Below are 26886 nucleotides of genomic sequence, written 5' to 3'. Positions count from 1 at the left end.
GGAGCATCAGTGGCTGACCCTCCTCTGCTGGGTTTACCTTGCTGTCGCGTGGGATCCATCGAATTGGGCAGCAATGGCTGTGTACCAGGAACAGCACCCGGGGGCTGTGAAAGCAAGGGAGCAAGGTGAAAAAATAAATCCTGCTTCCCCCAGCATCCTGCTGCATCCCACTGCTACAGCCTCCAGGTCTTTGCCTCCCTCATCCTTCTGCAAACTCTCTCTAAACCCCAAACAAGGCGTTTCCCCCTCCCCCAGGCCAAATGCTGCTGTATTTTAGGAAAGCAGGGGAAAACCCAAGCTGAGCAGGGTCAAATCCAGCAGGGAAAGGTGATGAACAGCATGGCACCCTGGTAACACAGAGCACCAAGGCCAAAACAGGCAGGGATTCACTGGCTGTGGTGGGGAGATGCTCTATGTGCAGCATCCCCACGAAGGCTGAGAGGAAGGTGGATGCTCCCCCTCCCCAAACTCACATTCCACTCGGGCAATGTTGCTATTTAAGCTTCAAAGGCTACTCCAAACAGATAAAGGGAAGGAAAAATGCAGATACTGTCTGCCTGAGGGAAGCAAACTGTAAACAGCTTTGCTAAGAAGCTCCCTTTTATTTGGATGCTGACACTGAGGATGATCCCAGTGCTGGTGCACATGGCTGTGTAGAGGCACAATCAGCCCAATCCCAAGTTTTCTGCAGGCTGGAAGCTGGCAGGAGGAGGAAGATAAACCAGCAGGGTTGCAGAGGTGGATATTTACACTTCTGCTGCCTGACCTTCCTGCCTGCCTATTTATTCCTCTTGTCCCTCAGGATGTGACCATAACCTCACTGAGCTCTGCCTAGGTACAAACATGTGTTTTATATGTGCTGTTTGGGGGAAAAAAATTGAAATCCTTCTAATTAACTTTATCCCTGGATGCTTGATCGTGCTGTGGGAACTGCCTCCTCAAACCAGTCCCCCCTGCTTGCCCAGCTCACTGTGCTCACCTCCAGCAGAGCCTGGGATGAGCTGAGAACCACTGCAGGATGGGGTGCTGTTAAAACTGACCCAAGAGGAGGCAAAGTGAATTAGCACCTCGTTAGACCATCCATCAATGCCATGGATTTCCAGCCATCCAGCCATGGGGGTTCTCCATTAGCCTCTCCTGGATTTTTTCTCAGCTACATCTCAGCTGTCTTAGCATCAGTTAGCAAGTTCCAAAGATTCAAATCTCAGACTCAGAGCAAGCTGGTGCATCCTACTTCCTGACTATCCTGCTCTTTCTGCTAATTAGACCTACAGGAAAATAACGCTGATAGCCAAAAAACAAGCTCCCAAGATAATTTTTGAACAGACACCTTTGCTGCCCAAAGGAATTACAGGTTTCCTTTAATTTCCTTTTAGTGACAAATAACCTCTGGCTTGGTCATTACCCTATGGATCTGCATGGAATGGTTGGCAAGGAGATGAATTCCTTAACCAAAGGCCACGCATGTGTCCGGGCAGGGCGTGGGGTGGAAGCCTCCATCCACAAGGCCAGAAACAAACTGCCCTTGCATAAGCTGGGATAAGAGGATAAACTCAACCCAAAAAATTCAGCAGTGACCCGCCCTGCTTGACCCCGCTGCTGATCTAAACGCTCGGTCAACCCAGCAGCAGGATTATCTCCATCACTTTAATTTTCTGCGATTGCAGGGAAAATCCAGCCGGGCAGTGAGCATGCAGTATGGCACAGCCCTGCTGGGAACACCACGGATGGAAAGCAGCACGTTCCCCACTGCTGTTTCCACCCTGCACAATCCCAAACCCCCCAAAAAAATTCAACTATTGTTGGTAAGCGACGAAAAGGAGCGTGACCACAGAGGTGACGCCACCCAAACTCATCTGCAGCACAGCTGCCTCTCACCCTCCCTTCCCAAATAAATGCTACCCCTAGGAAATGCAGGATGCTGAGAGCACAGTACCTGGTTGCCCATCCTGATGGGGGGCCGGGGGCCTCCGGCGTAGCGCGGTGACATGAACGGCTGTGGGGACACAGAGGGGGGTCAGCGCTGAGCCCTGGGAGGCACACGCTCCCCACGCACGCTGCTCAGCCTGCTTTTGGCATTTTTGTTTGCTTTTTTTATTTATTTTTTTTTTTTCTGGAGACATCTTTTTCAAAAAAGTTGTGTTTCAAAAGGAAAAAAAAAAAAAAAAAAAGCCAAAAAGAGAAAGGTGTCTGGAGTCTGTTTTTTAGACATTTTCTATGTAGGTTTGTTGTTTGAGAGCGTGTTTGACATTGGCAATACTAGGTGAGGCTGTTAAAATTAGTGCATGGGAAACCCTGAGTGTTAGATAATGTTCAAGTTTAAATATATAGAGATATATTAAAAAAAAGTGGCAAATAAGCACATACAGACACGCACACATAAAAAACCCCAGTGCTAAGTACTGAAAAAAAAAAAAAAAGAAGAAAGGCTTAACGTTACTTTTTTTACAACTGCTGCTACTAACAAAAGCTTAAAAACCCACATCAAGTTAAATTTCTCAGGCTACCTTGGGAAGGTAAAACAGTCTGATACCCATGATTGACTTCTCAGTCCATTGACAACTGCATATCCAAAAAACACGAAAAAAAAAAAAAAAAAAAAAAAGAGAAAGAAAAAAAAAAAAAAGGAAAAAAAAAAAGGGAAAAAGCCAACATTTTGCTTCAGAGCTGGGGTGCCCGGGGGGATGCTCCCCGGGGAGCTGCCCAGCATGCTTACAGAGGGGGAAAAAAGAAGTAAATCGAGCGCACGTCCCGGTTCACAGCCCTACCCATCACTAGTGTCTTTACCTGACTGTGGGGTCCCATCATGCTGTTAGGATTGTGGGGTGGAGGCTGTGCGTGTGGCGAGGGCTGTGACCCAGGCGGTCCCTGTGAGGTCAGACAGTAGAAGGAGGTTATGGATTAGCACATGAAAGCGCAGAAAGAGCTAAAAAAAGGATTCATGGGTGGACCTGTTTAGTCAGGGAGTCAGTTCTCCTGGTTTTAAATCAAATTTTTTTTTTCCTTATTTTTTTTTTAATTGAGTTTCTATTCATTTGCAGCTGAACAATGAGTAATGATATATGCAAAAAAAATATATATATTCAAAATCAGAACATCTGTCAAAATACAGTGGCCACATTGAGAGTAAACGGTCCAGTGGTTCAACCAAGTCTGCAATGATAAACACACAGGGAAACACTTTGCAGGGGCGTGCAACGAGGAAAAAAAAATATCTAAGAGAGGACCAGAGAGGTTGGGGGGAAATAGAAAAAATACCCCCAAACAAAAAAAAAAAAAAACAAAAAGAAAAAAAAAATCTAAAAAATTGAAATAAAAATAATTTCTTTTCTCTCTTATCCCTAAGGCTGGAAACACCTCCGGGTTTGTGTTTTGGCCGTGGTTCACTGGAGGGGCTGGAGGATGAGGAGCATGTCCCAGCTCACACTTGGGCAGCATTTGGCTGGCACAAGCAGGGCTGCACTGCCACTCTGAAGGGATGCAACATCCTTCCTCGAGGTGGATTCCCTAAGGATGCCAGTAAAATGGCTTGCGAGCAAAGAAAGGATGTCTAGGGGGAAAAAAGGAGAGATTAGTTGGTGCAGGTTTAAGGCTGCAATGCAGCAGTCGCTGACATTTTGGGCTTGAACGCCCACTTCAAATATTTTTTATATATATATATATATATTTTTAATTTCCCTTAAAAGCACAAAATGAAAATTTGCTTGGAAAAACCACGAGCTCGGTGCAAGAAATATACCGGTGCGTGTTAACGTGAGGAAAAGAAAAAAAAAAAGAAAAAAAAAGAAAAAAAAAAATATTTTTTTGAGTCAAAGGAGGTGTAATTGGTAGAGAAAGCACAGGAGCTCTGTCAGTAGGTGATGGGAAGCGAGGCAGGCTCCAGGACCAGAGCAGATGTTCTCTACCTGCCTCGTTACTAATTTCAACAAGTGTTCGCCTTCTAGCTGCTGCCAGCAATGGCATGGTTTGTTACCATGAGCAATTTTCTTAATTAACAGACATTAATTAGCCATTTAGCAATTTTGCAAGCATTTGTTTAGCAGCTTTCCTAAACATGAATACCACTGTGATAATGGTACTGATTAGAGGGTCCCCTAATTAACAGTACAGGGAAGGAAAATTGAAATCACATAAATTAAAAAGGGAGGGGAAGTTAATGAAGGCAGGACATATTTGCACCTGCAAATCTTTTGTACGGCGGAAACTTGAGTGCAATGTAAATAAAGTAAGAGGGTGGGTTTTTTCTTCTTCTTTTTTTTTTTTTTTTTTTTTAATTTTTTTAAAATTTGAATGATTTGGTGGCGAGATGGAGCCAAGCAGATTTAAACCAACAGCCTCCTGCCAGCCTCTCTGCTCCAGCCTCCAACATCCCACCACTCACACCACCATTTATTCTCCAGGAGCCAAAAGGAACCAGACCTTGCCCTTAGTTCCTGGCCAGCCTCATCTGGATGAGGTTACAGCACCTCAGAAGAACTCTCCCCACTGCCTTCTCCATCCAGTCCCACCAGAGCAGAGAAGGCAACGCTCTGAGGTCCAACTGCAGCATCAACCTCCTTTAGCAGAAGTCCTCTCCAGGCATGGAAGTTGACTTATTTTTGCTCCTGAGTTGCTAACTCTGTCTGTGAACAGAGTGCAGCAGGGGCAGCACACACCTCCCACCATCCCCCCAGGAAGGTCTGGCCACCCCCAAAGCCCTTCCTACACATCTCAGCTGCAGGATTTGGGGTAGGGAAGATCAGAATAGGTGAGTGAGTGATGAAACTAAGTGGAAGGTAAAAATCAGGGTTAACAGAGGCCAAACCTCAAGCCCCATCAGTGCAAGAGCCAGTGCTCCCCACGATGCCTGCCTTGTGCTGCAGGAGGGGCTCAATGCTGTGCAGCTACTGATGTCCTTCCCCCCATATGCCACAGCAGGTGAGGGTGTGGGGTGAACAGGTATCAAGCACACAGGGATCATGGCCACCTGAAAGCACCCTGGCTGGGCTGAAGGTGATGCTTGGGGTCTGCATTTTGAGCTGGAGAGCAAACGCTGTCTGATCATTGGAGAAAGAGCATCTGTGAGACACAGCAGCATTTTCACCAGAAGAAAAAAATCCCCTGTGGCAGCTGGACCCAGAGAGCATCCCTTGTTTGTGCTGCTGAGTGCATCCCCTGGAGTGAGCTCCTGCCCCAACACCAAGGGATGCTCCAGGCTCGGTGCCACAGCATCCTCACTCCTGCACTATCCCATGTGGTACTGCTCCCAGAGGACACTTCTGGATAAGGTGACACCCAGCTTGTGCAAAGGTTTTGGCAGGCAGGGAGAAGCTGAAAGCAGCTTTTAAATTGTTCCTTATTTTCTTGCTTTCTCTGTGTAGCAGCATCCAAAATGTTCACTCCAAACCACAGCCCCCTCAGCACGGCTGCCTTGCTCTGACAGAAACACACAGCCCCTCTGGAGAGTGTCATCTCCATAAATATCTGCAGATGTTTCAGGGCTGGGACCCGTGCTGGAGTGGTTGCCTTTTGCACAGGATTGCCTGGCTGCAGAGGGAGCAGCAGATGATCCCAGTGGATCATGGCAGTTGAGACAAGTGTTTTGCAGAGATGACATGTGGGCTCCAAACAGAACATCCCTTTTTTCTTGTGTTTAGCAGTTATTAACTACTCCTGTTAAAGGAGGAGGCTGAACACATGCTGTCCTGCTTCCTCCACATCCCTCCATCCAGCCCAGGAATCACATCCCTGTGGAACAGCTCTTTCTGACACACCATGCTGGGCCAGCAGGACCTGCTCTGCAATTGCTTCACTCTCATCTCCAAACCAGCAATGTCCCTAACCAGAGAAACCCCATAATGTCTCAAGTTTTTTTTCTTTTTCCCTCCAAACTGGACGTTCTTTGTGTGGAGTTATTCTTCATCTTCCTGTAGCTGCCTCAAAACACCCCCCAAAAAAAAACCCAACAGCTAAAATGGTGTTAGAGGAAACTGTTTCCAACAGCTGTCATGCCCCAACCTCCACTCTGCCTCATGTTTTTTCTCTCCTCTACACTCCAGGGACTTTAAAGACCCAACCTGGCCTGCAGGACAGCCAAAGTTTGCTGCCACAGCTGCTTCCTACAGGGAGTTTCCAAGAGATCAGGTTATTTCCACTCTGTCTTTCAAGAGCTCGACTCCTCAAACTTCTTGTAAAATATTAAAGATGGAAAATGGCAGGAGCGATCATAGCTCTGTGTGTGTCAATTTATGTTTCCAGCGTAATTCACCACAAATGGATCATGTTTTATGGGCTACATACTTTCAGCTAATGGGGGAGTTTTGCTATTTAAAAACATTTTCAAGCACCTCTGGGGGTGGCAGAACAAGGCAGGATGGTAAGAGAAGGCAAAGCATCACTGCCACGAGACACCGATGGTTTCGAGTTAGCAACAGGGAGGCATCTTGTGTTTAAAATACCTGCCCCTGCCTGCCAGTTTTGACATTAGAAAATACTAAAATAAATTAGATGGATATTAATTAAAGCCATGCCTGGGTTTATTGGAGAGGAGATTTATTTCTACTGAAGGAGAGAGATGTTTTGCAAGTTGTCAAGAAAATAGAAGAGATATCTCTGAAGGAGCCTTTAGGAGAGATGCTCCAGTTGACTTCAAAAGAGAAAGACCCAGCTGACTTCCAGCATGTGGTGCTGGGTGAGGACCTTCCCGAGACAGGGCAAGGCGAGGCCAGGAGAGGTTAGACAAGGCAAGGCAAGGCAAAGCAAGGCAAGGCAAAGCAAGGCGAGGTTAGGCAAGGCAAGGCAAGGCAAGGCAGCAAGGCAAGGCGAGGCGAGGTGAGGCGAGGCCGGCCAAGCTCCCCCGCAGACAGCGAAAGGCAGTCGTGGGCAGGAGCTCTGCCTCGCCTGCAGCTGGGGCTCCCAACTGCAGAAGCCTGGTTTTAAGGAATATGTTTAACACAAGCTCTTCAGGAAACAAACCCGTGTCAGCCAGAGCCAAGAACAGTCACCTCCATCTGGCTGGAGCACCCGAGAGAAAGTTGACTGCAAATCCCACCATATGCTCCAGACGCTCGGTACAAAAGCCTCGGGCATCCTACTAAACTTCCAGAAAAAAACTTTCTCTGATGCTTGCTTTTCCTTTCCTCCAGCTTTTAGGCTACCATCCTTCAAACCCTGGCTGGTACCAAGTTCTACCCCAAGATTTTGGGAAGAGCAGCCTGGTTTTATGGCTCTTGTGCTGCCTCACTGGAACCGGCTGACCAGAACTGGTGGCACCCGCTGAGCAGTGGCAAATCCCACTGAGCCATCAGGACAGCAGGGGGAAAATGGTGGCATCCAAGGAGGGATCAGGACAACATGGACCCCTTCCTATTGTCCCTGGCTTCACCATCCTCACCCCACAGGCATCCTCACCCAAAGAAGGGAGGTCTCCAGGACGCGGGGAGGAGAGGTGGGGAGGGCAGGGGATGTGTGGGGGGAGCCCCCCGGGCTCTGGAGCCCCCGTCCTCCCCAGCTGCAGAGGCCTGTCTGCATTAGGGGGCAGTGTGGGAACACGGAGCAGCCGGCGCTTTGTTTTGGTGCATCTCGGCGCCGAGCCGCTGATGCATAGCTAACGCAGCGCCGACATTGATTTATGGTCAACTTTCCATTTCATCAGCACGGGCTACTCTGTGCTGGGAGAGCAGGCATGGCTGGGGGGGGCTGCTGACTCGGCCCCCCCACCCATTTATTTAGTGGTATAAAGGTGTGGTGTTAATTGTTTTCAATTTTTTGTTTTCCTTCCTATGTTTCCCTGGCACACCCCCCCCCACTCCAGTCCCTCTTGCGAGGGATCTGCACCCCGGCATCAATCCAGCTTTCAAAACAAAAGCAGGAACGCCTCTGATGACCTTTAGGAGGATGAGCAGAGGGTTTGTTTGCTCATCTCAACGGGACAAAGAGAGAGATTTAAATAAAAGCATCTACCCATGCTGGCCGTCAACTCAGCCAACCTTTTGTCCGGAGTGCAGCCGATGCTGGCCAATGGCTGGCACCATGAAATGTCCCAGCAACCCAAGAGTGCCATGGGCGTCTCCTTTCCCAATCTTTTTGGGAGATTCTGCAGGCTGCACTTCCTTGGCCCCTGGCCTGAAGGTCTCTGCTGAGCCCTGGCACTGGGAAGGGAATCTCACTGCAAGGCAGTGGCTGTGGATGGGCACTGCAGCCTGGAGTCCTCCTTGCTTCTCCCTTTCCTGGAGCATTCCTTCTCCTCCAAAGTCACATGTGTTTGGGCTACAAAGTCCCAGGAATGGTCCATATAATTTTTTCCCTTTGCCAACCTGGTGTGGACATCCTCCCTTGCAGGGCTTGGGAGGTTCATGCACCCCCAGGGTGGCAGTGCGGAGTTTCTGCTACCCGAGCTTTGCTGGTGACTCATTCCTTAGCTCCCTGTGTGACTCCCCACCATGCCTGGACATGATCAGGCTCTCTAATTCCTCTCAAAAACTATCTGCCCAAGCTTGCTACCCTTGGAGATACCCCTTGCAGGTCCTTGTTGCAGAAGAGTGAGATGCTGACAACTCCTGAGCCCTCTCCAGAGCTCTCCTGGCATGAGGATGGCACTGGCTGAGGTTGTACCACCTCACTCACTGCCAGGCCTGGCATACCAAGCATTGGGGATAAGTCCTTTCTATCTTCTGTGACCTTTTTGTTTTTGCCCTCTGAATTTAGGCACTTTAATCTCCTCCAGATAGGAAATTAGACTCAAACTATGACTGGGTCGACACTGAGCCTCCATCCCACCTCTGCAAGAACTGCTCTCCAGCATCTCCTGAAGCAGGAATGAGCTCCAGCACCCGCAATAAATCAGACAGGCTTTCATGGAGGCGATGTTCAGACTGTGTTAAAAGGTGGGATTTTTCTTCTGCTTTCCATTCCGAGGGCTGGGAGGAGAAACCAGATGTTGGAGGGCTTTCAGGAAAGGCAAGCCCTTGAGATGTCACATGTGAGCCATATGCACCGGCACCCATCCTCTCTTCCCTCTGGCACTGCTGGGGATGGGCAGCATAACCTGTACTGGTGTTACTACATTATCTGGGGTTTCAGGATCCACTCCTGCTTCTGAGCCACCCCTTTCCCCAGTAGCTCCTGGGCCAGCTGCATGGGAGGCAGGGAGCTAGGATGGGCTGCTTGCAGAAAGGAGAGAGGGGGGACAGCTTGGAGGCTGTCAACGGGAAGACACGGCAGCATGAACAGTAAGTCTGGAGAGACGTGACTCCTCTTCCTCACCTTTCCCACTCTGGGAAAGCCAAACCCATACTCTTGATGCCTTGCCCTAAATTCATGCCAGTTTTGCAGCCCTCGCAGCTCGGCGTGAAGCAGAAGCCCCGAAGGACAGTCAGCTCCACCGTGGGGGGAGATCAGGACGTTTTGGAGACACATTTGTTGGAAGCAGCAGCTTGGCACTGGGATTGCTGGCAGCAGCTATGACCTGCGAGATCGCATCTCCGCCCTTGGCTTCAGCCCTGCCGCCGAGCGCTGCTACAACGTTCCCCTGTTTTAGGGTTCCCGATCAATATCGGGTATTCTTACTCTGTCAGAAGCATGTTCAGGAAATGGGATCTCTCTTTCTCTCTCTCAAAAAAAAAAAAAAAAGAAAAAGACAGGACCCTGCTTCCCCCTTCCCACACAAACGCAATCGCCGATATCGCGCTCAGATATCGCCACAATAAATCACAAGCTCCTTATCGAGCTCGCCTGTCTACTGCCCGAGAGGTTCTCCCGTATACAAATCACAAGCCCAGATTAAAAAAAGCCCAGCTTGCCAAAACAAATATTCCTTTCAACTCTTATCCCATTTTTTACATGAACAAGTGTTTCATCCTCAAGCAGGAGGATTTTAAAGCACCGAAAGTTAATGTTGCTGCAAACCAGTGCAGCTCACTCTGGGAAAAGAGATTCCTGAGAAAACACCCAAGGTTTAAGGTTTGAAAACTCCTTTTCTTTGTGCTTGTTGATATCCTTTCTGCCAGTATCACTCCAAACACATTACCCCCTCCTCTGTCAGAGCCTGTTGTGGGATAAGGAAGGAGTGAGGGGAGTTTGGGGACTATTTGCTTACAAGGTGCCTCCATGGCATTCAGGGATTTGGCTGGAGCCCACTCCCGCCTGCAGCCGCAGCCAGGGTTTGTTAATGCATTCAGTGATTGCATTTGGAAAAAATCAAGTGGTTAACCAGAGGAGGGGGAAAAAGTTTCAGGAATCAAAATCCAGAATGTTTTCAATTACACACGTCTGTTAGGACTGGAGAACAAATACAACCCCAACCCAAACACAAACCAAGCAGCTTTGGAAAAAAAACACTGGTTGTAAATACACAGTAACCTCTTCGAGCAAGAAAGGAATTTGCTTTAAGGCCACAAAAGATAGAAAGCAAACATGGAAGGACAGCAGAACACAAGTTATTCCTAGACAGGTCAGCTGTGCAGGCATGCTGCTTCCCTAGCATCCTCTTGGGGACAAAATAAAAAACCAAAAACCAAAAAACAACACAGGCAGGGCAGCGCTGACACCCAGAGCAAAGCAGAGACGTGCGTGGTGTGGAGGGGGCAGCAGCAGGAGCCTACCTGGAAGAAGCCGGGCGGGATGGGGCCCCCGGGCATCCCATCATTCGGGGGAATGTTTCCAAGCACGGGACTCGGGGCAGCAGCTGCGCTCTGCAGGAACAAAACCAGGGCAAACGTGGTCAGAGTTATGACAAAAGCATGTTAAAAATGCCACCTTCTCCTGACACTGAGTCAATCTGCCTTGGATCTCCTGAGTATCTTACCTCGTGGAGGATGCTCACAGCTGTGAGCCTCTGTGGCTCACCCAGAGGGGAGGTGGCCACAGAACCTGGAGATGATTCTGGGGTCTGTTCATTCATTTACCCAGGCACTAATCCACCAAGGAGCCTCATCCAATATGTAATTTTAGGCAGAAGATGTTTGAAAGCTTTTAAAATGCCTCTCTCCCACTTCCCCACCATGCTTGCTGGTTTAGTCCTGTCCTTTGAAAATTATGCTTCCCTGACCTCACCAGTATGCCAAGGCTTTATTATTCACTACCAAATTCACTGCATTCAACCTGTGGAGTTCCACATTCCCCCTTGTGCCCCACCCAGAATGAGCCATCAGCACAGCTCCAGCCCCAAAAAGGAGGGATGGAGACAGACATGGGGTACCTGGACACCCCACTTGCTCCTCTCAGCATCCCTATTTGTATTTATTCACTTCATCTGGGAAAGCACCAGCATGATGGGAAGCTCCTACTCTGAAGGAAAATATAAGAAAAAGATCTTGCTCTAAAAGCCACTGGTGGTGACACTTCCCTGTGAGATTAGGAGCAGTACCTGTGCCATCCAAGTGCACCCCACTTTGCCCACCACCAAGTGACCCCCATTCCAGTTACAGGGCAGTTATACAGGCACCTCTCAGTGGTGTTAATTGGATTTGGATCACTGAACTACTGCCTCCACCAATTTTTAGGATAGACATCCCCACCTAAAACCATAGTGGAAAAATTTTCCACTGAGGAAATCCCATGAACAGATGGGGTACATGTGAGGCTGCTCAGGCTTGGTTTTACCCAACAAACCCCACGTCCCACCAGCAGCCGAGCCAGCCCCGGCTCCCGACCGCATCCGATGCAGCAACAACCACAAGATGTGAGCAGAGGGGGAAGCCAGGCTGTCAGGGCAGCCTGGAAAATGAAGGATGATTACTAAGGACTGAGGATTGCCAAGACAGGATCCTCATGTTTGGTTGGCAAGCTTGGTATTCCTGACCAGAAAGCCCTGCAGAGGCAGGGGAGCAGCACCAGACTAATCATTGTCTTGTGCCTTCCCAGGGCATCCCTTGTGCCCCTTGTCATGCTCTCCAGCAGGAGCTGGCGTGCAGGATGTGGGATGAAGGCCAGGACCATGCCAGATGAGTGGCTGGTTTTCCCACCCCAGCATCTCAGAGCTGCAAGTGTCACAGGCAGCAGAGGAGGCTGATTCCCCAGTAAGAGCCTCCCTCCTTGAAATAACAAATTTCCCCTGAGGCTACAGGGTCTTGCACCTCCAGGCACAGCCCAGGCCACGCTTCCCTGTGCCCCTGAACAAGGCAACCCGAACAGCCTTCCCCCAATCAGCAGCAAAGGCCAGATCTGAGTGTTTTTACAGTTAATAAAAAAAAAAAAAAAGTCCTGGCAGGAAAAATAAGCCTGCCCATTTCAGGCTCTTTTTATACATCAGACGGCAGCAAAAATAGATGGGAGAGGGAGTGAACCCACTTCTCCCCCTCCCTCCATCCCCCCAAGTGGGTCAGCTATAAAAGTAAAACCAAATCTTAATCCAAGGCCATGAACATATTGCAGTTTCTCTGCAAAGCAGATGACGGTTCTTAATGCAAAAATATATAAGACTGAGCCCCAAACTGCAGCGAGCCCATTTGGAATTTCCTTTATTAAACCCTCTATCACGCAAAACGCTTCTCTCCCAAGGCGGCAAGCGCTGCAATAAAGCTGCCAAGGTGATATTTTATGGTTTCAAGAGATTTCCAGCACACTATAATCCTTTGCTTGGGGAATCTCCCGAAGCGAAATGGATCCCGAAGTGGTGGGGAGTGAAGAGGAACATGGATTTGGGGATCTGGGGGGAAAGGACGCTGCTCTTCTCCTCCCCTCTGCAACAGGGAGCAGAGGGAGAAAGGCAGAGGAGCCAAAGAAAATCTTGAAGCAAATGCCTGTTTTTCCACAAAACCACAGAGTATTTTTCCGTGTTAAACACCCTGAAACCTCACCTATGCCTTCGCAGCGTAAACGGGGATTTAAAGTTCCTCGCACATGTGGCGCTTGGCAGAACTTGGTAATTAAAAACCCGCAAGTGCCCTGAGCATATTGTAGGATGGGAGCCAAATTGGTCAGCCCTTGATGAATGATTTACAAGGCTGCGAAGTGACATTTTATTTCTTTTTTTATTCCCCTCCCCATCACCGCTGCTAAGGTAAACACCCAGGCACCTTTAGCCCTGGCGAAGCGATGGGAGCGCAGCCGTGGCTGGAGCAGCTCTGTAGAACACTTGGGTGTACCAGAAATGAAAGAAAAAAGGACAGCAGGAACAAGTTTTCCAAACCCTAAGGGTGAGCACCCAAACCCTAAGGGTCGGCACCCAAACCTGAGGGCTTTCCAGCACCCACTTCCAGGACTTTTTTGGCTACACAGCTCCTCCCACGTGGTTTATTTTCAACATTTTGTCCCAGAAATTCCTTTTAGGGACTCTTGGTTGCAGACTGCTTTCCAAAGCTCTTTCTTTAGGTGAGTATCTAAAACCCATGGAATCTCCCTGGTGAAGGTACAGACAATGTGCAGTTGCCATGGAAGCTGGCAGAAAATGGGCATGGAACTGCTGTGCCACCACAACCAAGCTGAAGCTGAACCAGAAGCACGTCAGCCACATGAAGGTGCCCATTAGTATGTGACATCCCAAATTTCCTTCCACCGAACCCCATGGAAAGCACTGCCAGAAATGAGCCAGGACAGCTCTGGTAATGCTGGCATGCCAGCTCATTTGCCTTTTGTAAGATGGCAAATTTTCCCTACGTTGGAAATCAATATATATGTGTTCCTGGGGAGCACATGCACGGCTATATACACAAACACACATATGTATTTTTAATTCCCTGCCACATACATTGGTATTTTTCCTCTTTTTTTGGTGGAAGCCAGTGGAATGACAATCTGGATCACCGTGTTTCGCTTCCAAACCGAAGCTCTCAGTTAACACACCGGCCTGGTACGCCAGCAGATGCCGTCTAAGCCTTTAAATCGCACACTAATTGCACTAATTGAGCTAACAGTCTCTGTTTCGTCTCCCTACCCTGAGTCAACCAGCATCTTCTGGTACTGCTGTAGAGATCCAAGCTGTTGACTGTAGTGTTATTTTGTCAGCCATTAAACGATTCATCAGAGTCATTAATTGATTTATTACCGCTGCCTGCGAGTATAGCTTTGCAAATAAAGAAGGATGGAGGTCAGGAGGCAATGGAAATCGGACAAAACAGCACAGCCAGGAGCTGGGCACTTGAATTATCGATGGGAGCCCACTTGCACAGACTGCTGGCATCAGGTTATGGAGGGGAAAAAAGGGAAAAAAGGAAAAGATGTGCTGTCTGGCTGTGCTACAAAGCTGGTCAGGGTCTTCAGCTACAATCTATGCAGGATGTAAAAGGGCTATTAAAGCCATCTTGTTTTCTTAACCTAATCCTTCAGGAGAAAGCAGGTTATTCTGCTGTATTAACTGTGCTGAAGAGCAGCAGGGAAGAAGCACTGCCCCACGCAGCTCCCCAGCCTCTGGAGCATCCCCACCAGCACTCTGGCATCACCCAAATCTGCTTTCCCAGGCAGGCTGAGCTGGGAACACAACTCACCTCGGCCATCCCGCAGCCCTGGGAGGAGCTGTGGTCTGGTGCTTTTATTTATTTACTTTCTTTACTGCAGGGCTGAGGTCTTTGCTGGGCGTGAGGGTTTGCTGCGAGCAGGGTGCGGCGAGCCCGAGCTGTTTCCTGCCCCCCGCCCTGCTTGGCCCCAGAGCAGCCCTGAGGCACTGCAGGGTTTTGGGGGCTGAGTTTAGAAAAGCAGAGCAGGTGGGTTGAAATCACTGCCACTGCCAGAGCGTTGCTGCTCCTAGGTACCTGACTAATAAAAGGCAGCACCCTACAAAAGAGAGCGTGGGACAGTTTCTGGATGTGTTGTCTGCACATGGGGCTGCTGGAAGGGATTCTTCCTCCTCATCTCCTTTGTGGACTAAGGCACTGCAGCCCATCCTGCACAGCTCTCAGTGTCATGGTGAGGCAATTGTAGCAGGGCACCAGCCAAGCCCCAGCTCACCACCCACCCAAACCCACCGTGCTCCACCAACACAAGCAGTGATTGCTGTTAACCACCTATGAAATACAGGTTGCAACAGCTGGTAGTAACTCTGCCATCAAATGTAAGCTGGTGTTCCCATCACACACTCCATGTGAGCAGCTTGCATCCTATGCTGGCTTTCACCAAACACTTTTAATAAAAATAACATGCCAAGAGGATGCTCCATTCGTGGGAACCACCACCAGCACTGGCTGCTTGGCCAGGCACAGCCTCCATCAGCCCAGCAGTGACATGGGAGAGCAAAATTATCTTCATGGCACAGACTAAAACCAAACTAAGGATGGCTGGGTATTTCCTTTCTGAGCTCCAGCTCTTTTTGCCCTCTCTCCTCTCCAGAAGAGTGGACTAGAGGATTTTGGCTGCATCTCACACCTTGCAATCACTGTGGGAGCAGCACAAGACTTGAGGGCAGCTGCCTGTGGTAGGAGAACAGGAGTGTAGGTAGGGGTGCTCAGGACATGCTGGTGATCTGGTATTTATCTGTGTCCTTTGATTTTTTTTTTTTTTTTGCCTAGAGCACAAGCTTTGGAGCCTGAAGAAGAAACCAGTGTGCGGGTCAGCACTTAAGCAGGCTGCGTAAACAGGTAATACAGAATTTAATTGGACTCCAGTTAAGCCTTTTCATCTCGTTAAAGCTGCCTTCATCTTATATAGCCAGGTTTAAAATTTAATAATAGAACCCTCCCACACCTCGCAGTAACCCGATTAACGGCGGCGAGGACGACACGGCATCCTCTGGACCGAACCCTCAGATCCTGCCTGCTGCATCCAGGTGCACCAAAATAAATACACCACCAGCCTGCTGCAGGTTCTGGGAGTGTGACTGCCAGCCCACGTGCCACCCATTGTGGCACCCACCTCAAAACCGTGGTGCTTGCAGAGCCTCTCAGGTGGGATCAGGGTTTTTTTGGGGCATGGTGTTCTCTCCAACCAGGGTATGCTGGAGTCCATTCTGCTTTCTCCAGTGCAAGCCACTTGGTTGGATGCTCCAGAAGACAACACAAACCTAATTTTGGTTTATTTTAGGGTAAGAGAAGGTAAAAGAGCACTGGGTTGAAGCTTTGTGTGTACCCAAGATACAAAAAAAAACCCCAAAAGAGAATAAATGGGCTCATAGCAGTATCACCAAACCACCCAAAAACCATCCCTGTGCTCCCATAGGACACCACACCGTGAATACAAGTTCAGCTTAATTACACTTGTACAACAGCACAAGCCTTTTGTGCTTATTTTAAATCCATCACTTGCAAACTGCACAGCACACAAAGCTCCAGCACACACCCTGCTCAGGAACAGCCACGCTCGGCAACTTTTCCCTCTCCATTATGGAGAAAGAAACAACCCCCAGTCCAGTATTTTCCTTGAGCCTTAAAAAAACCCAAACCATTAAAAAAAGGCACAGCAGCTGAATGGTGTTTCAAGCTAATACAGGGATTTTTTTTGTTGGTTTTTTTTTTTTTTTCTCCCCTCCCTTGTAAAGGATAATCTGAGACAGCAGCTCTGGCCACGAAACAATAGGATTTTAATCTCTTAAGTCGGCGTCCCCCTTATCCCCGGGAAGGAAACCCCTTCAGTCATTTACAAGTTTGTAAATAAGGCTCTTGGTAGCATCTCGTGGACATCTGCTCCGCCAGCCCGCCAGCGTTCCTGCTAACATTTACAAACATCCTTCCACAAACACCCAGCGCGCTCTGCTGAGCTGGCTTTCTCTAAATATATCCCAAGGAAATAACTTGGCAGGGCTGCAAAAATTTCACAGCGACCGAATTAAAGGGGGGTGGAGAGAGGGGAGGGGGGGATGAGCATGGGAGGTGTAGGACAGACTAAATGCAGTTAGGCTCCGCTTTGCACACGCGTGTGTACCGGGAGGTTTACACAGGGAAACTTGTGGGAAGTGAAGCTGGGCTTGCTGGAAGTGCTGCTCCTGACTCAGGAAGGGTTTTGCAGAGGAGAGCACTCCAGGGTTTCACACCATGTGGTTGGGTGTGCAGATTCACCCCAACCCTGGTATTTAGGGCAGTGCTGTGGAGTGGCCCCTGTCCCTGGTGTGGAGTGAAGGTGAAGCTGATGGTCCTGGCTTTTCCACTGCCAGCATCTTCCCCCAGCACAGGATCCATGTCCAGCTACACCTTCAAACCAGTGAACGAGCACCAGGGTATGAACCCTCCCACTGCCAAACAGCTTAAATGGGTCCATGCAATTAGCACCCTGGAAAATGCTGTAAATACACAGGTATTAATTACTATCAATTCTCCTCTAATAATTCCAGCAACAGACAGGCCAGGCTCTTTTCCAGCAATCAATACCATCCATTTCAGGGTCTACCTGCCAAAAAAGTTATATAAAATAATTATATAAAGTTTTCATTAGATAATGCAATTGCTTAGGACTATTAATCTATCTGTGCTCATCTATCAGTGGGGGATGCTCAGCTCTGTGAGGGCCACCCAGCAGCTCCTTGCACCAACAACCTGCATTCCCTTCTGCACTGGACACTTAGTGGTTCCACCTAAAAGTGCTCCTGATGGAAAGTTCACATATTAATTTCAGATTTTAAAAAACATCACAATTCTTAAAAGCAAAAGGGAGATGCTCCCAGCAAGCAAAGATGCTGGCAGAGGTAATTTCACTATAAAGTTGTGATGGTTTCAAGTTCCACAGGACTTTACTCCCAGTGATGTCCCTTGCTCCACGCTGCAGTTTCTGGGGTGTAACTATGTGGGATTGCATGGCTGAATGCTCAGTGTCATATGCACCAGCTCACCTTCCATCCCTCCCTTAAGCATCACAGCTAAAATCAAGTCCTCTCTGTTACCAGCCTTTGAAAAGATTGGACTAAGGAAAACACTGCCTACTCTCACAAAAAAACTAATAATAATGTGGTGATGAGGTGCAGGGGAGGCTGCTGGTGTTGGCAGCTGGATTTCTGCTTCCCAGTGCCTGCTGTTCTCTGCTCCTCTGCCTTCTTCCAGATCGAAACTGCTGAGTGCATTTTGGAAGGGGTTGTAAGAAAAGCTAGATTTAAATTGGTAATCCAATTCAAGAAGGAAAAATAATAATAACCCGTGACTTTAGAAAAATGCCACACCGCTGCACCACGTGCATTTGAAGAAAACTAGTTTTAACTTGCCCAAAGGATTTACTGACAACTAACGAGGATATTGCCAATCCCACTGGCAAAACACCCCAAAGGCATCTGGAGTCCGGCAGCGATTTCCCCATTAAAGATGGGGGCAAATTACAAATGTATTTTTCAATTTTTTTTTTATTTTTCCTCAAATTTTTGCCATCTTGTGTTGCTTGCTGCCAGTTGATCTCATCATTTGCTCTTTGCAATCAAAAATAACACGAAACAAGCTGTGAGTTTGCACGGGGAGCCAGTGATGCTTGGTAACTAACCCTTGTAGGAATCCAGGGAAGAGGGTGAGAGCCCCTTTCCCAGCAACTGCCTTGTAGTGCAGGGAAACACCGTGACCTGCCTGGAAAAACATCCTTTCTCATTGTCTGGGCAGTTGGGTGCTGTGGGATGGAGCACTGGCACCCCAGTACAGCATCCAGCACTTCCCACCCCCAATCCAGCCAGAGAAAACCAAGCCCTGGCTTTACCCCACGGGAAAAACATCCCAGTTTTCTCCATCCTCTCCCGCCGCAGGGAAAGAGAGGAGAGAATTAATGCAAATACTCCCATTCTTGTCGTGCACTTGAATGCCAAAATATCCCATTTGCTTAAGCCTATTTTACTGCGAGCAGCTGCCCCGGCATTATTCCCCGACACCAAAGGCAAAGGGCAAAAGAAGTTGGTCTGGAGCAGGTGAACACCATCTGCCTGTCCCTGACAAGATGCTCGTGGCCACCATCTTCGTGCAGTGACACAAAGGCTGTCTGAGCCTGTGAAAGGTTACAGAGCTTTCTGAGCAGTGCTGTAACCTTTCGTGGGTTTTGTGCTCCCACCGAGGCAGTTGAGCATCCAGCCCCGCTCGCAGCGGCCCCTGATGGGTTTGCCTGCTGATCTGTGAAGTTTTACCACAGAGAGATCTTCAAAAAAAAAAAAAGGAAATAATTAAAAAACAAAATAATAAAAAAAAAAAAAGGAAAAAAATCTCCTTCTCTAACAAAGCAGCAGGTTAGCAAAAAGGAAATCAGTGTTTTAAAAAAGGTGGCTCTGTCGTTGTTTGATGGTGCTTTGTAGCACCTTCTCTGCACAGCATATTCCATCAAAAATGCTGCTGAATGAGTGGAAATGCCTTAAATTGAGGTGGAGGTGGCAGCTGAACTTAACTGAGGGCTGTGAGTTGCTGCATGGGGACAAAGTCCAGCACATCCTATAAACCCTGGGGAGGTGGATGGTGAGGGAGGCAGTGGACTTTGCACGGGAGCAGCCAGCACTGCTGTAGCCAGACCTGGGGCAGCCTTCAGAGCCCTAAATTAACTGGGATGGATGGACTCAGAGCAGATTTGAGGACTGCTGTATTCAGTAACAATGATGGCTATGAGCTTTTGTCTTTGTCACTATCCAAGTAACACCCATCCTATAGGAACTACCCTCCTGGGAGCATTGCCATAACTAACCCTCCGTATTTCTGCATCCTTGATTCATCCCAAAAAGCCAGTAAGGGTTTAGAAATCCTTCATGAAGCTGCAGCTGTATTCCAAGAGCCAGCCCAGTCCTCAACAAGCCTTTGCTGGGACAGCAGCACTGGAGCACCACGAGGAAAGCTGCTGGCAAACCCCAACCCCAAGCAAGATGGGTTTTGTGACTGAGTGATGATGGAGAAAAGCCATCCTGCCTTGGGCATGATTCCCATGATTTCCACGGTGATGTTTGAAAAATGGTGAAAACGTTCTGCCCTCCATGCAGACCTTTTCACTGACATCTGCCTTAGGAAAGGAGCCACAGAACACCTTGCATGCTGGCATCCCTGCAGTGTTCCACTGCTCAGTTTGGAGCTGCAGAACACCCTGCATCCCACAGCAGTGGTGGTGACCCTCCCCAAGCAGTGGATGGCCACCAGCAGGGTCACAACACACTCCATTTCCCCAGTGCTGTGTCCCAGGCTCATCCATCCCTGGGGAGCAGGTCTGTCCAAACATGGATTGAGCACCACCCATACTCTTTCCAGGCACCTTGAGCAAACAGCTCAGGTTGGAAATGCATCAAGTGCAAGGGAAGGTGCAAGATGTGGGTGTGAGGTGGTGGCAGGAGGAAAATCCCAGCTCTGCTCACCAGCTGCCAGCACAGGATCCCAGCCCAGGCATGGCTTCACCCGGCAGCAGCGAGAGCGAGCTGCGACTGCAGGGGCACACTCAGACCCAAAGCAGGGCTAATCACCCCAGAAACCATCTCTGTGCATCTGCCAGGGGTCAGAGATGAGGATTTTTGGGGAGGGGAGATTGCAGCAACTTTCCCCTCCTCTCCACTCATCTAATCCCTCAGGCTAATCCCTTGCAGCCATATGGAGCCCTCACATCCCAAACCTGCTTCCAGGCTGCTCCTTTGCACCTTCTATGCCCCTGGGAGTAATGCTCTGAACCTCAAAAGGGGTGTATGGGTGGGTAAAGGGTGTGATCCTCCCTCCAGACCCCTGAGATATCCCCCAAATACTCTACACACACATGAAAATTCACATTAAAACACTCAAAATCCAGGCAAGCACAGCCTCATGTCTGGTGTTCCCTCCCCTTTTTCAACAGTAGGGTTTACTGCAGTTATTTGTGGGTGCTGCCCCCCAGAAATAGTGTTTCCCAGGTTTGATAATTGCTCAAGGCATTTCAAAATTAATAGAGCAGCTAGAGCAAAGGACAGGAGGAGTAAATCTGACGTAAGCCACTGTGTAATTCAGTGTTGTTCCCAAGAACTGGTGGCTTTCTCCACTGCCAAAAAAAGCCAGGGGCTTAGCAAGCTTGGAGGGGGTGCAGATCTCCCCTGGCAGGCTGGGATTTCTTGGGAGGGGGAGGGTGAACAGGAAGAGGCATTTTAACCATTTCAGCATGTTCTGGAGGAGAAGAGATGCACATCCATGGGGTAAGAGGGAATTCAGCACACCACCTCCCCTCCTGCTCTGCTGCCTCTTGCCTGCCTGAACTTGGGATCAGAAACACGGCTCTGAAGTGGCCTCATGTTTTATTTACCTTAACACCAGCTCTCTGCACTGCTTTGGTGTCGCTGGCACTGGTGATCCAGGCACAGCTGAGCAGCAGGACTTCCCCATGGAAAAGTCCTCCTGGGGTTGCACAACTGATTAGGTGCACATTGGGATAGGGGAGGATTTCTGATAAAAATACGGGTTTTTAAAAAAAAATCACAGTTTTCTGCACAGAGTGGTTTTGTTAGATGCAACTCCAAGCCACATTGCCCTTAAAGCTTACAAAACATTAATTATTTCTGTTCTAAGAGCACCTCTCCCTGTCAAAACACAGTGGTTAATACAAACCCCCCCATTTATGAACTGGGAGCTTTTTGAAGCCAGCTCTGGAGGGACCCCATAAAACCAGCGTGCAAACCCCTGCCCCCTGACCCAGCAATAAACTGGTACGTGAGGCAGGAAAACTTAAAGTCAGGAGAGCAAGGGAAAAAAAAAAAAAAGAAAAAAAAAAGAAAAAAAAAAAGAGCCCCAGGCTTTCAGACAGCAGAGAGGGGGAGGGAGTGATGTGAGTGCTGAGCATCACTGCAAGGTCTTGTTTAGACTGGCAGTGCTGGGAAACACCTGGCTACAGGGCTGGTGAGTGGAGTTCAAGGGATGATGGACCAGGATGAGGAGTGGAGGGAACAGAGGCATGGTGCTCATGGCCATGAATTGTTGGTGGAAACTTCCTGATAGGCTTTTTCTCTTTTGTTTTTTTCACACCCACCATTTGATAAGGTAAGAACAGTTCCTTCACTCCCCACAGTCAGAGCTGCTCTTGCAACACCCCGACACGAGCCCAGGCATGGGATGGTGGGTTGACACTGGTGGCACAGCCCCCACAGCACCCTCCTGTCCATGGTGACATTCCTGGAGCACCAGCTTGTGATGCTGAGCATCCCAAAATCTTCAAGCTTTGAGAGCTGCTGCCCTTTACCTCCCTGAGAGCAAAATCCCCCTAAACTCCACAGGGAGCTACAGGCAGACCCCGAGCTCCCCAAAACGCAGAGGACAGCCCACAGCATTCCAGTCAGTTTTTTTAGATCTTTGTGAAGCCTGGAGAGAACCCCCCTCCCCTGCCCACCCCTCCTGGGGCACCCTGCAGATTCCCAAGCCCTGATGAAGCTCCAAGGCTCTTTGGGGTTCCTCCCTCCCCTAATCCCGGTGGGACAGGGCACCCACCACAGCAACCCCCAGCACCCACCGAGCTTTCGGTGGGCAGCAGCCTCTCCTGGGAAAACTCTTCCCAGCTGCAGCATGCAATGACAGGAGGGATGAGGGCCCTTTGTGCAGGCAGCACCCTGCTAAGCTGCACAAAGCTGGGAGCAGGGGGGTTCAAAGGCTCCCGGGGCAGGGAAGGGGCCCCTCCATCTTCCCCCTCCCCGGGCACCGGCTTTTGTATCGCCTTGGCCGGATTCGTCAGCTCCCCTGCCGGAGCTGGCTGGGGCCTCCTCCGCCTGCAATCCCTGCGGATTTTACCTCCGGGCAAGGGAGGAGAAAGGGGGGGCAGCCCAGAGCCTTAAAAGAGCCTGGTAAAAACAACAGACTGCAGTTGGGGGATAGATACGCCACGGCTTTAAAAAAGCACACCGCGCCGAGGAGAGTTTGATGGCTCTGCCAAAAGGAAAGAAGTGTCTTCCCACTTGCAAACAAGAGTTAATTATAGAAAAAAAGGCCCAGGAAAGTGTTAAAACCATCTGTGCCATGAGGAAGAGGCTGGGGCTGGGCGGTGAAGGCAGCAGCGCTGACAGCTGCTGTGTACAGGCAGCCTGGACCGCTCCCCCGGCGCCGCACCGTGCCCTGCCATCCTCCTGCCCTGCCACCCTCGCTGTGACATCCTCCCACCCTGCCATCCTTGCCCTGCCATCCTTGTCATGCCATCCTCCCTCCCTGCCCTTCCTGCTGCACCATCCTTGTCATGCTGTCTTCCTGCTCTGCCATTCCTACTGTTCCATCCCTGACACGCTATCCTTGCCCTGCCATCCTTGCCCTGCCATCCTCATGCCATCCTCATCATGTCATCCTCGTTATGCCATCCTTGCCCTGCCATCCTTGTCGTGCCATCTTTGATGTATTATCCTTGTTCTCCTGCCATCCTTGCCCTGCCATCCCTGACACACTACCCTTGCCCTGCCATCCTGCCTAGCAAGCCACAGGTCCTATCTGCCCTAGCATGTACTGTGGGTCCCCAGCAGGATCAATCCCCAGCAGTCTCCCTCCTGCAGGGGTGCACAGGACAGGATCTCCAGGTTCATCAGGAAAAGGCACCACCAAGCCCCAGAATAACCTGGATGGCACAGAAGGGACATCCCTGGGATGCACAGTGCAGCCTTGCCAGGAGATCTGTTCTGAATATGTCCCACTGAAGCACCACATCAGTACATCCCAGGAGACAGACCTCTAGGCACCCATTTTTACCCCAAACCCTAGAGAAGCACAGCCCAAATGATGATGCCCAGTGTCCTGCACTGCCTCCACCATCTCCTCAGCAGGGCTGAGGATGGACAAGCCTCTGCCATGGAAGGACAGGATCCACAGGAGGCCAGAGCTGCTCGCAGGGCTGCGCTCAGCGCCTGACCCCGCAGCCGGATCCCAACCGCTTCACAAATATTTACCTAGCTGGTTTTTAAACAAACCCCAAATGCCAGAGAGTTTAAAGTCCATGTCCTAAACAGCTCCTGTCTTGCTCTTGCCTGCCCTTGGGTCCCCAGCTGCCTGCCCAGGGAGCCTCCAAGCCCCTGCAGCCTGCCTCGACCCTTGGGTTTAAGGAAACTGCAGGCAGCAGGCTCCTGCCTGGTCAGGCAGCTGGGCTGGAGGCAGCACTTCTGGCTCTGATTTTATTAGGGACATTCAGGCTGGATAATGTCTGAACATGCAACTGATGCATTTCAGAGGAGCCCTCATGTTGAGGAGGTTCCATATAGATTCATCGCAGAAAATAATTAGCCATAATTAAGGGCTTCTGGTTTATGGCTCCAACAATTGTTTAAACAGCAGAGCCCTGCTCAAATTAAGTTCAGGACTCACCAATTAATATTTCTCTACCCTGCTATGGTTTAGTTTCAAACTTCTGCTCAGAGAGCAGCCTGGGCTGCTCAGACCAGGGCTGCTACTCCTGTGAGCAGGCAAAGGAGCTACATGGTTGGGCCTGGCCCCAAAATCAGTTTATTGTGAAGCAAAAACCTGCTGTGGGTAAGAGAAGGGAAGAAGGAATGCAAGTATAAAACTGATGGGAAGTGAAGAGCAAGAAAAGGTGTTGCCAGGCTGTAGATGGCTCTGAGACATGACATGGCACCAATGCCCATGGCACAGACAGATCAGCTGGAATCTTGGCTCACCAAATCTGAGTTTGAGGCAGTTTCAGGCTCTTCTATGCAGCAACTACCCACCAGGCCAGCCCCCGCCCCACCTGTGGCACTCCCTCCCCATGGACAACATATGGCATGTCTCACCTCATTAGAGACATAACTAGCAGAAATAATAAGCAAGTCTTTACACAAAATCTGAACTAGTGCACCAGAACAGGCTCTTCAGCACTGAGGGGTTTTGGTGTGTCCCACTAAAGCCTTTTCCAAAATCCAGCTGTGTGTCCTGCAGCCTGCTCATCCTCCATGCCATCCACCTGGGCAATATCAACTGGGCAAAGCAGAGTTAAATGTGGAGATCAATATTCATATCAAGGCAGCTTCTGAGAGGTTTCAGTTGGTTAAGTAGCCTTGAGATTTTGGCTATGAAAGGCAGTGCTGCTGACGTGGCTGTAGGTGCACTCCGGGGTCATCTATACAATTGTGATCTCCGGAGGAAGTTGCTGACGAGAGGGAATCATAGAATCATTTATGTCAGAAAAGACCTCTAAGAACATTGAGTCCTACCTTCCCCCAGCCCTGCCAAGCCCACCACTAAACCATGTACTCAAGGGCCACATCTACACAGCTTTTAAATCCCTCCAGGGATGGCAACTCCATCACTGCCCTGGGCAGCCCGTTCCAAGGCTTGACAAGCTTTTCAGTGAAGAATTTTTTCCTAATATCCAATCTGAACCTCCTCTGGTGCAACCTGAGGTCATTTCCTCTCATCCTGCCTGTTCTAGCAGTCCCAGGCTGCTGGGATAGGATGCAGGAACCCCTCATGGGTGGAAACCTGCAGGCAGCTCCACAACACATACACTAAAACTTTACTTTTTTCTACTTTTTAGTTAACACCAGCCCTCTGTTAGCACTAGTGAAGGGTGTGCTACCATCCACCACGAGGCACCACACTGTGATGCAGTCCCACCAGGTAAAGGACAAGAAAAGAGGAGCCCATACAATGGAGTTTTGTCCCCAGCACAGTGGGGACATCACATGAGGATGCTGACCCTCAGCCTGGACAGCTTCTCCTCTCCAAGGCAGACCCTGAAGTCACCCTAGGGCCACCAAAGGCCAGATGATGCTGCAAATCAGTAAAAGCCTTTTCACAGTTTGATTTGAGGCAAAAACATGTTTTCCCCTGTGTCTGCTTCCTCCAGCAGAAAAAAACTTTAGACACTCCTAGGAGCAAAACCCCAAAGCTCCTGTGTCACCCAAAAGGGCATCTTCACAGATATGTAGGGCCAGCCCAGAATCACAAACTGGGAGCACTGCTGGCTCCTGCCAGCTGCAGGGTTTTCCCCAGTATGATGGAGGAGCACTGTGGGAAGCAGGCTCTGAAAACAACCATATCATAAACCAACTCAACTTCATGACCTGAACGCTTTAAGACATAGCAGGAGCCTTTGTACTGTGGCCATAACTGCAATATATCAGTAAGCCATCGCTTCCACCAAGATCTAGTGCTCCAGATCTCACAGCAAATGCTGACTTAAAGACCCATATCAAATACATTATGATACCACTGTTTCCCGTTACCCACGCTGATGATTCAATTAATTTAAAAACAGCAGTGAAATTTAATTTCACCATTAACCCTGCAATCCCCAGCAAACACCAGCTGGGAAGGCAGCAGCCACCTGCCCAAGTTTGGATGGACCAGAGGGGTAAGAAGAGAGTGAAGGGGTAAAAGATGAGGAGATACAGATGTGAGAAGCAAAATGGGGTAGAGCAGATTCTTTTCTAAAGACTTTGAAGGGGCAGAAGCAGGAAAGTTTTCAGGAGAGATGGAGCAGATGAGGGGTTGCAGAGCAGCACCTGCAAAAGGTTTCATTGAGGCTCTTGCCAGGAAAGGCTCACTCTTCTCCTTTCACCTCCTTCCATCAGCACCACCCAGACTCACAGGGTGTCCTGCCCAACTCCAAAGACTGTGCAGAGCACAAAATACACCAGCAGACACCCTCTGAAAGGATAACCCCCAGAGCCTGCCCAGGCCTTGCCTCGGATCCATCAGCAGGGCCAAGGGTTAACAAGAACCATCAAATGGAGAGCAAGCTGCTCTTTCACAGGGGTAAAAGGCTGCCCTTTGGAGCTCTGCAGTGATGGTCTGCACGTAGGCTCAGAGCCCAGGTCAAGTGGGGTTCAGCCAGGGCAGCCCAGCTCACCGCAGAGGAACAGCACAGAAGGGACACGGCTTCCCTCCCTGACACGTGGCCAGAGAAGAATAGTTAGCCCAGGCAGAGCTCTCCCATCTGCTTTTGTTTTCCACTCTTCAGTCCTGGGCTCTGCTAAAGCCCCTGAAGTCACCGGGCATCTGTTCTCCTCCACCCATCGCAATCTGCCAGCCACCGCCGCTCTGACAGCCATCCATCACGCCGTAATACGCTGACCACCAGACCCAGTGGGACATCATTTTCAAGTCAAATGCAGCAGTTAGCATAAAATAAAGCATTGCCCCTGGTTTGGTTTTTTTTTTTTTTTCTTTTTTTCCCCCCCCTTTCTTGACGATCCCG

At 49.6% G+C, this 26886-nt stretch overlaps 1 protein-coding gene across 3 annotated transcripts in view; it reads right to left on the bottom strand.

Annotated features, from left to right (window-relative positions):
- Window positions 1-26886, bottom strand: part of SSBP3 (single stranded DNA binding protein 3) — a 54074-nt gene that overhangs the window by 7484 nt on the left and 19704 nt on the right. Inside the window, exons 5-8 of one of the 3 annotated variants that reach the window (XM_079313526.1) lie at window positions 10581-10670; window positions 2788-2868; window positions 1937-1996; window positions 38-104 (exon numbers count right to left, since the gene is read on the bottom strand). In XM_079313526.1, the coding sequence (XP_079169652.1) occupies window positions 38-104; window positions 1937-1996; window positions 2788-2868; window positions 10581-10670 (298 nt within the window). The remainder of the gene's footprint in view (window positions 1-37; window positions 105-1936; window positions 1997-2787; window positions 2869-10580; window positions 10671-26886) is intronic. The other 2 variants (XM_079313527.1, XM_079313528.1) reach the window with 2 other exon arrangements.

The sequence above is a fragment of the Erithacus rubecula genome, assembly GCF_903797595.1.
Source record: "Erithacus rubecula genome assembly, chromosome: 10".
In the NCBI taxonomy this organism is placed as follows: Eukaryota; Metazoa; Chordata; class Aves; order Passeriformes; family Muscicapidae; genus Erithacus; species Erithacus rubecula.
Note: the sequence above shows the minus strand (reverse complement) of the source record. Positions and strands in the feature narration are given on the sequence as shown.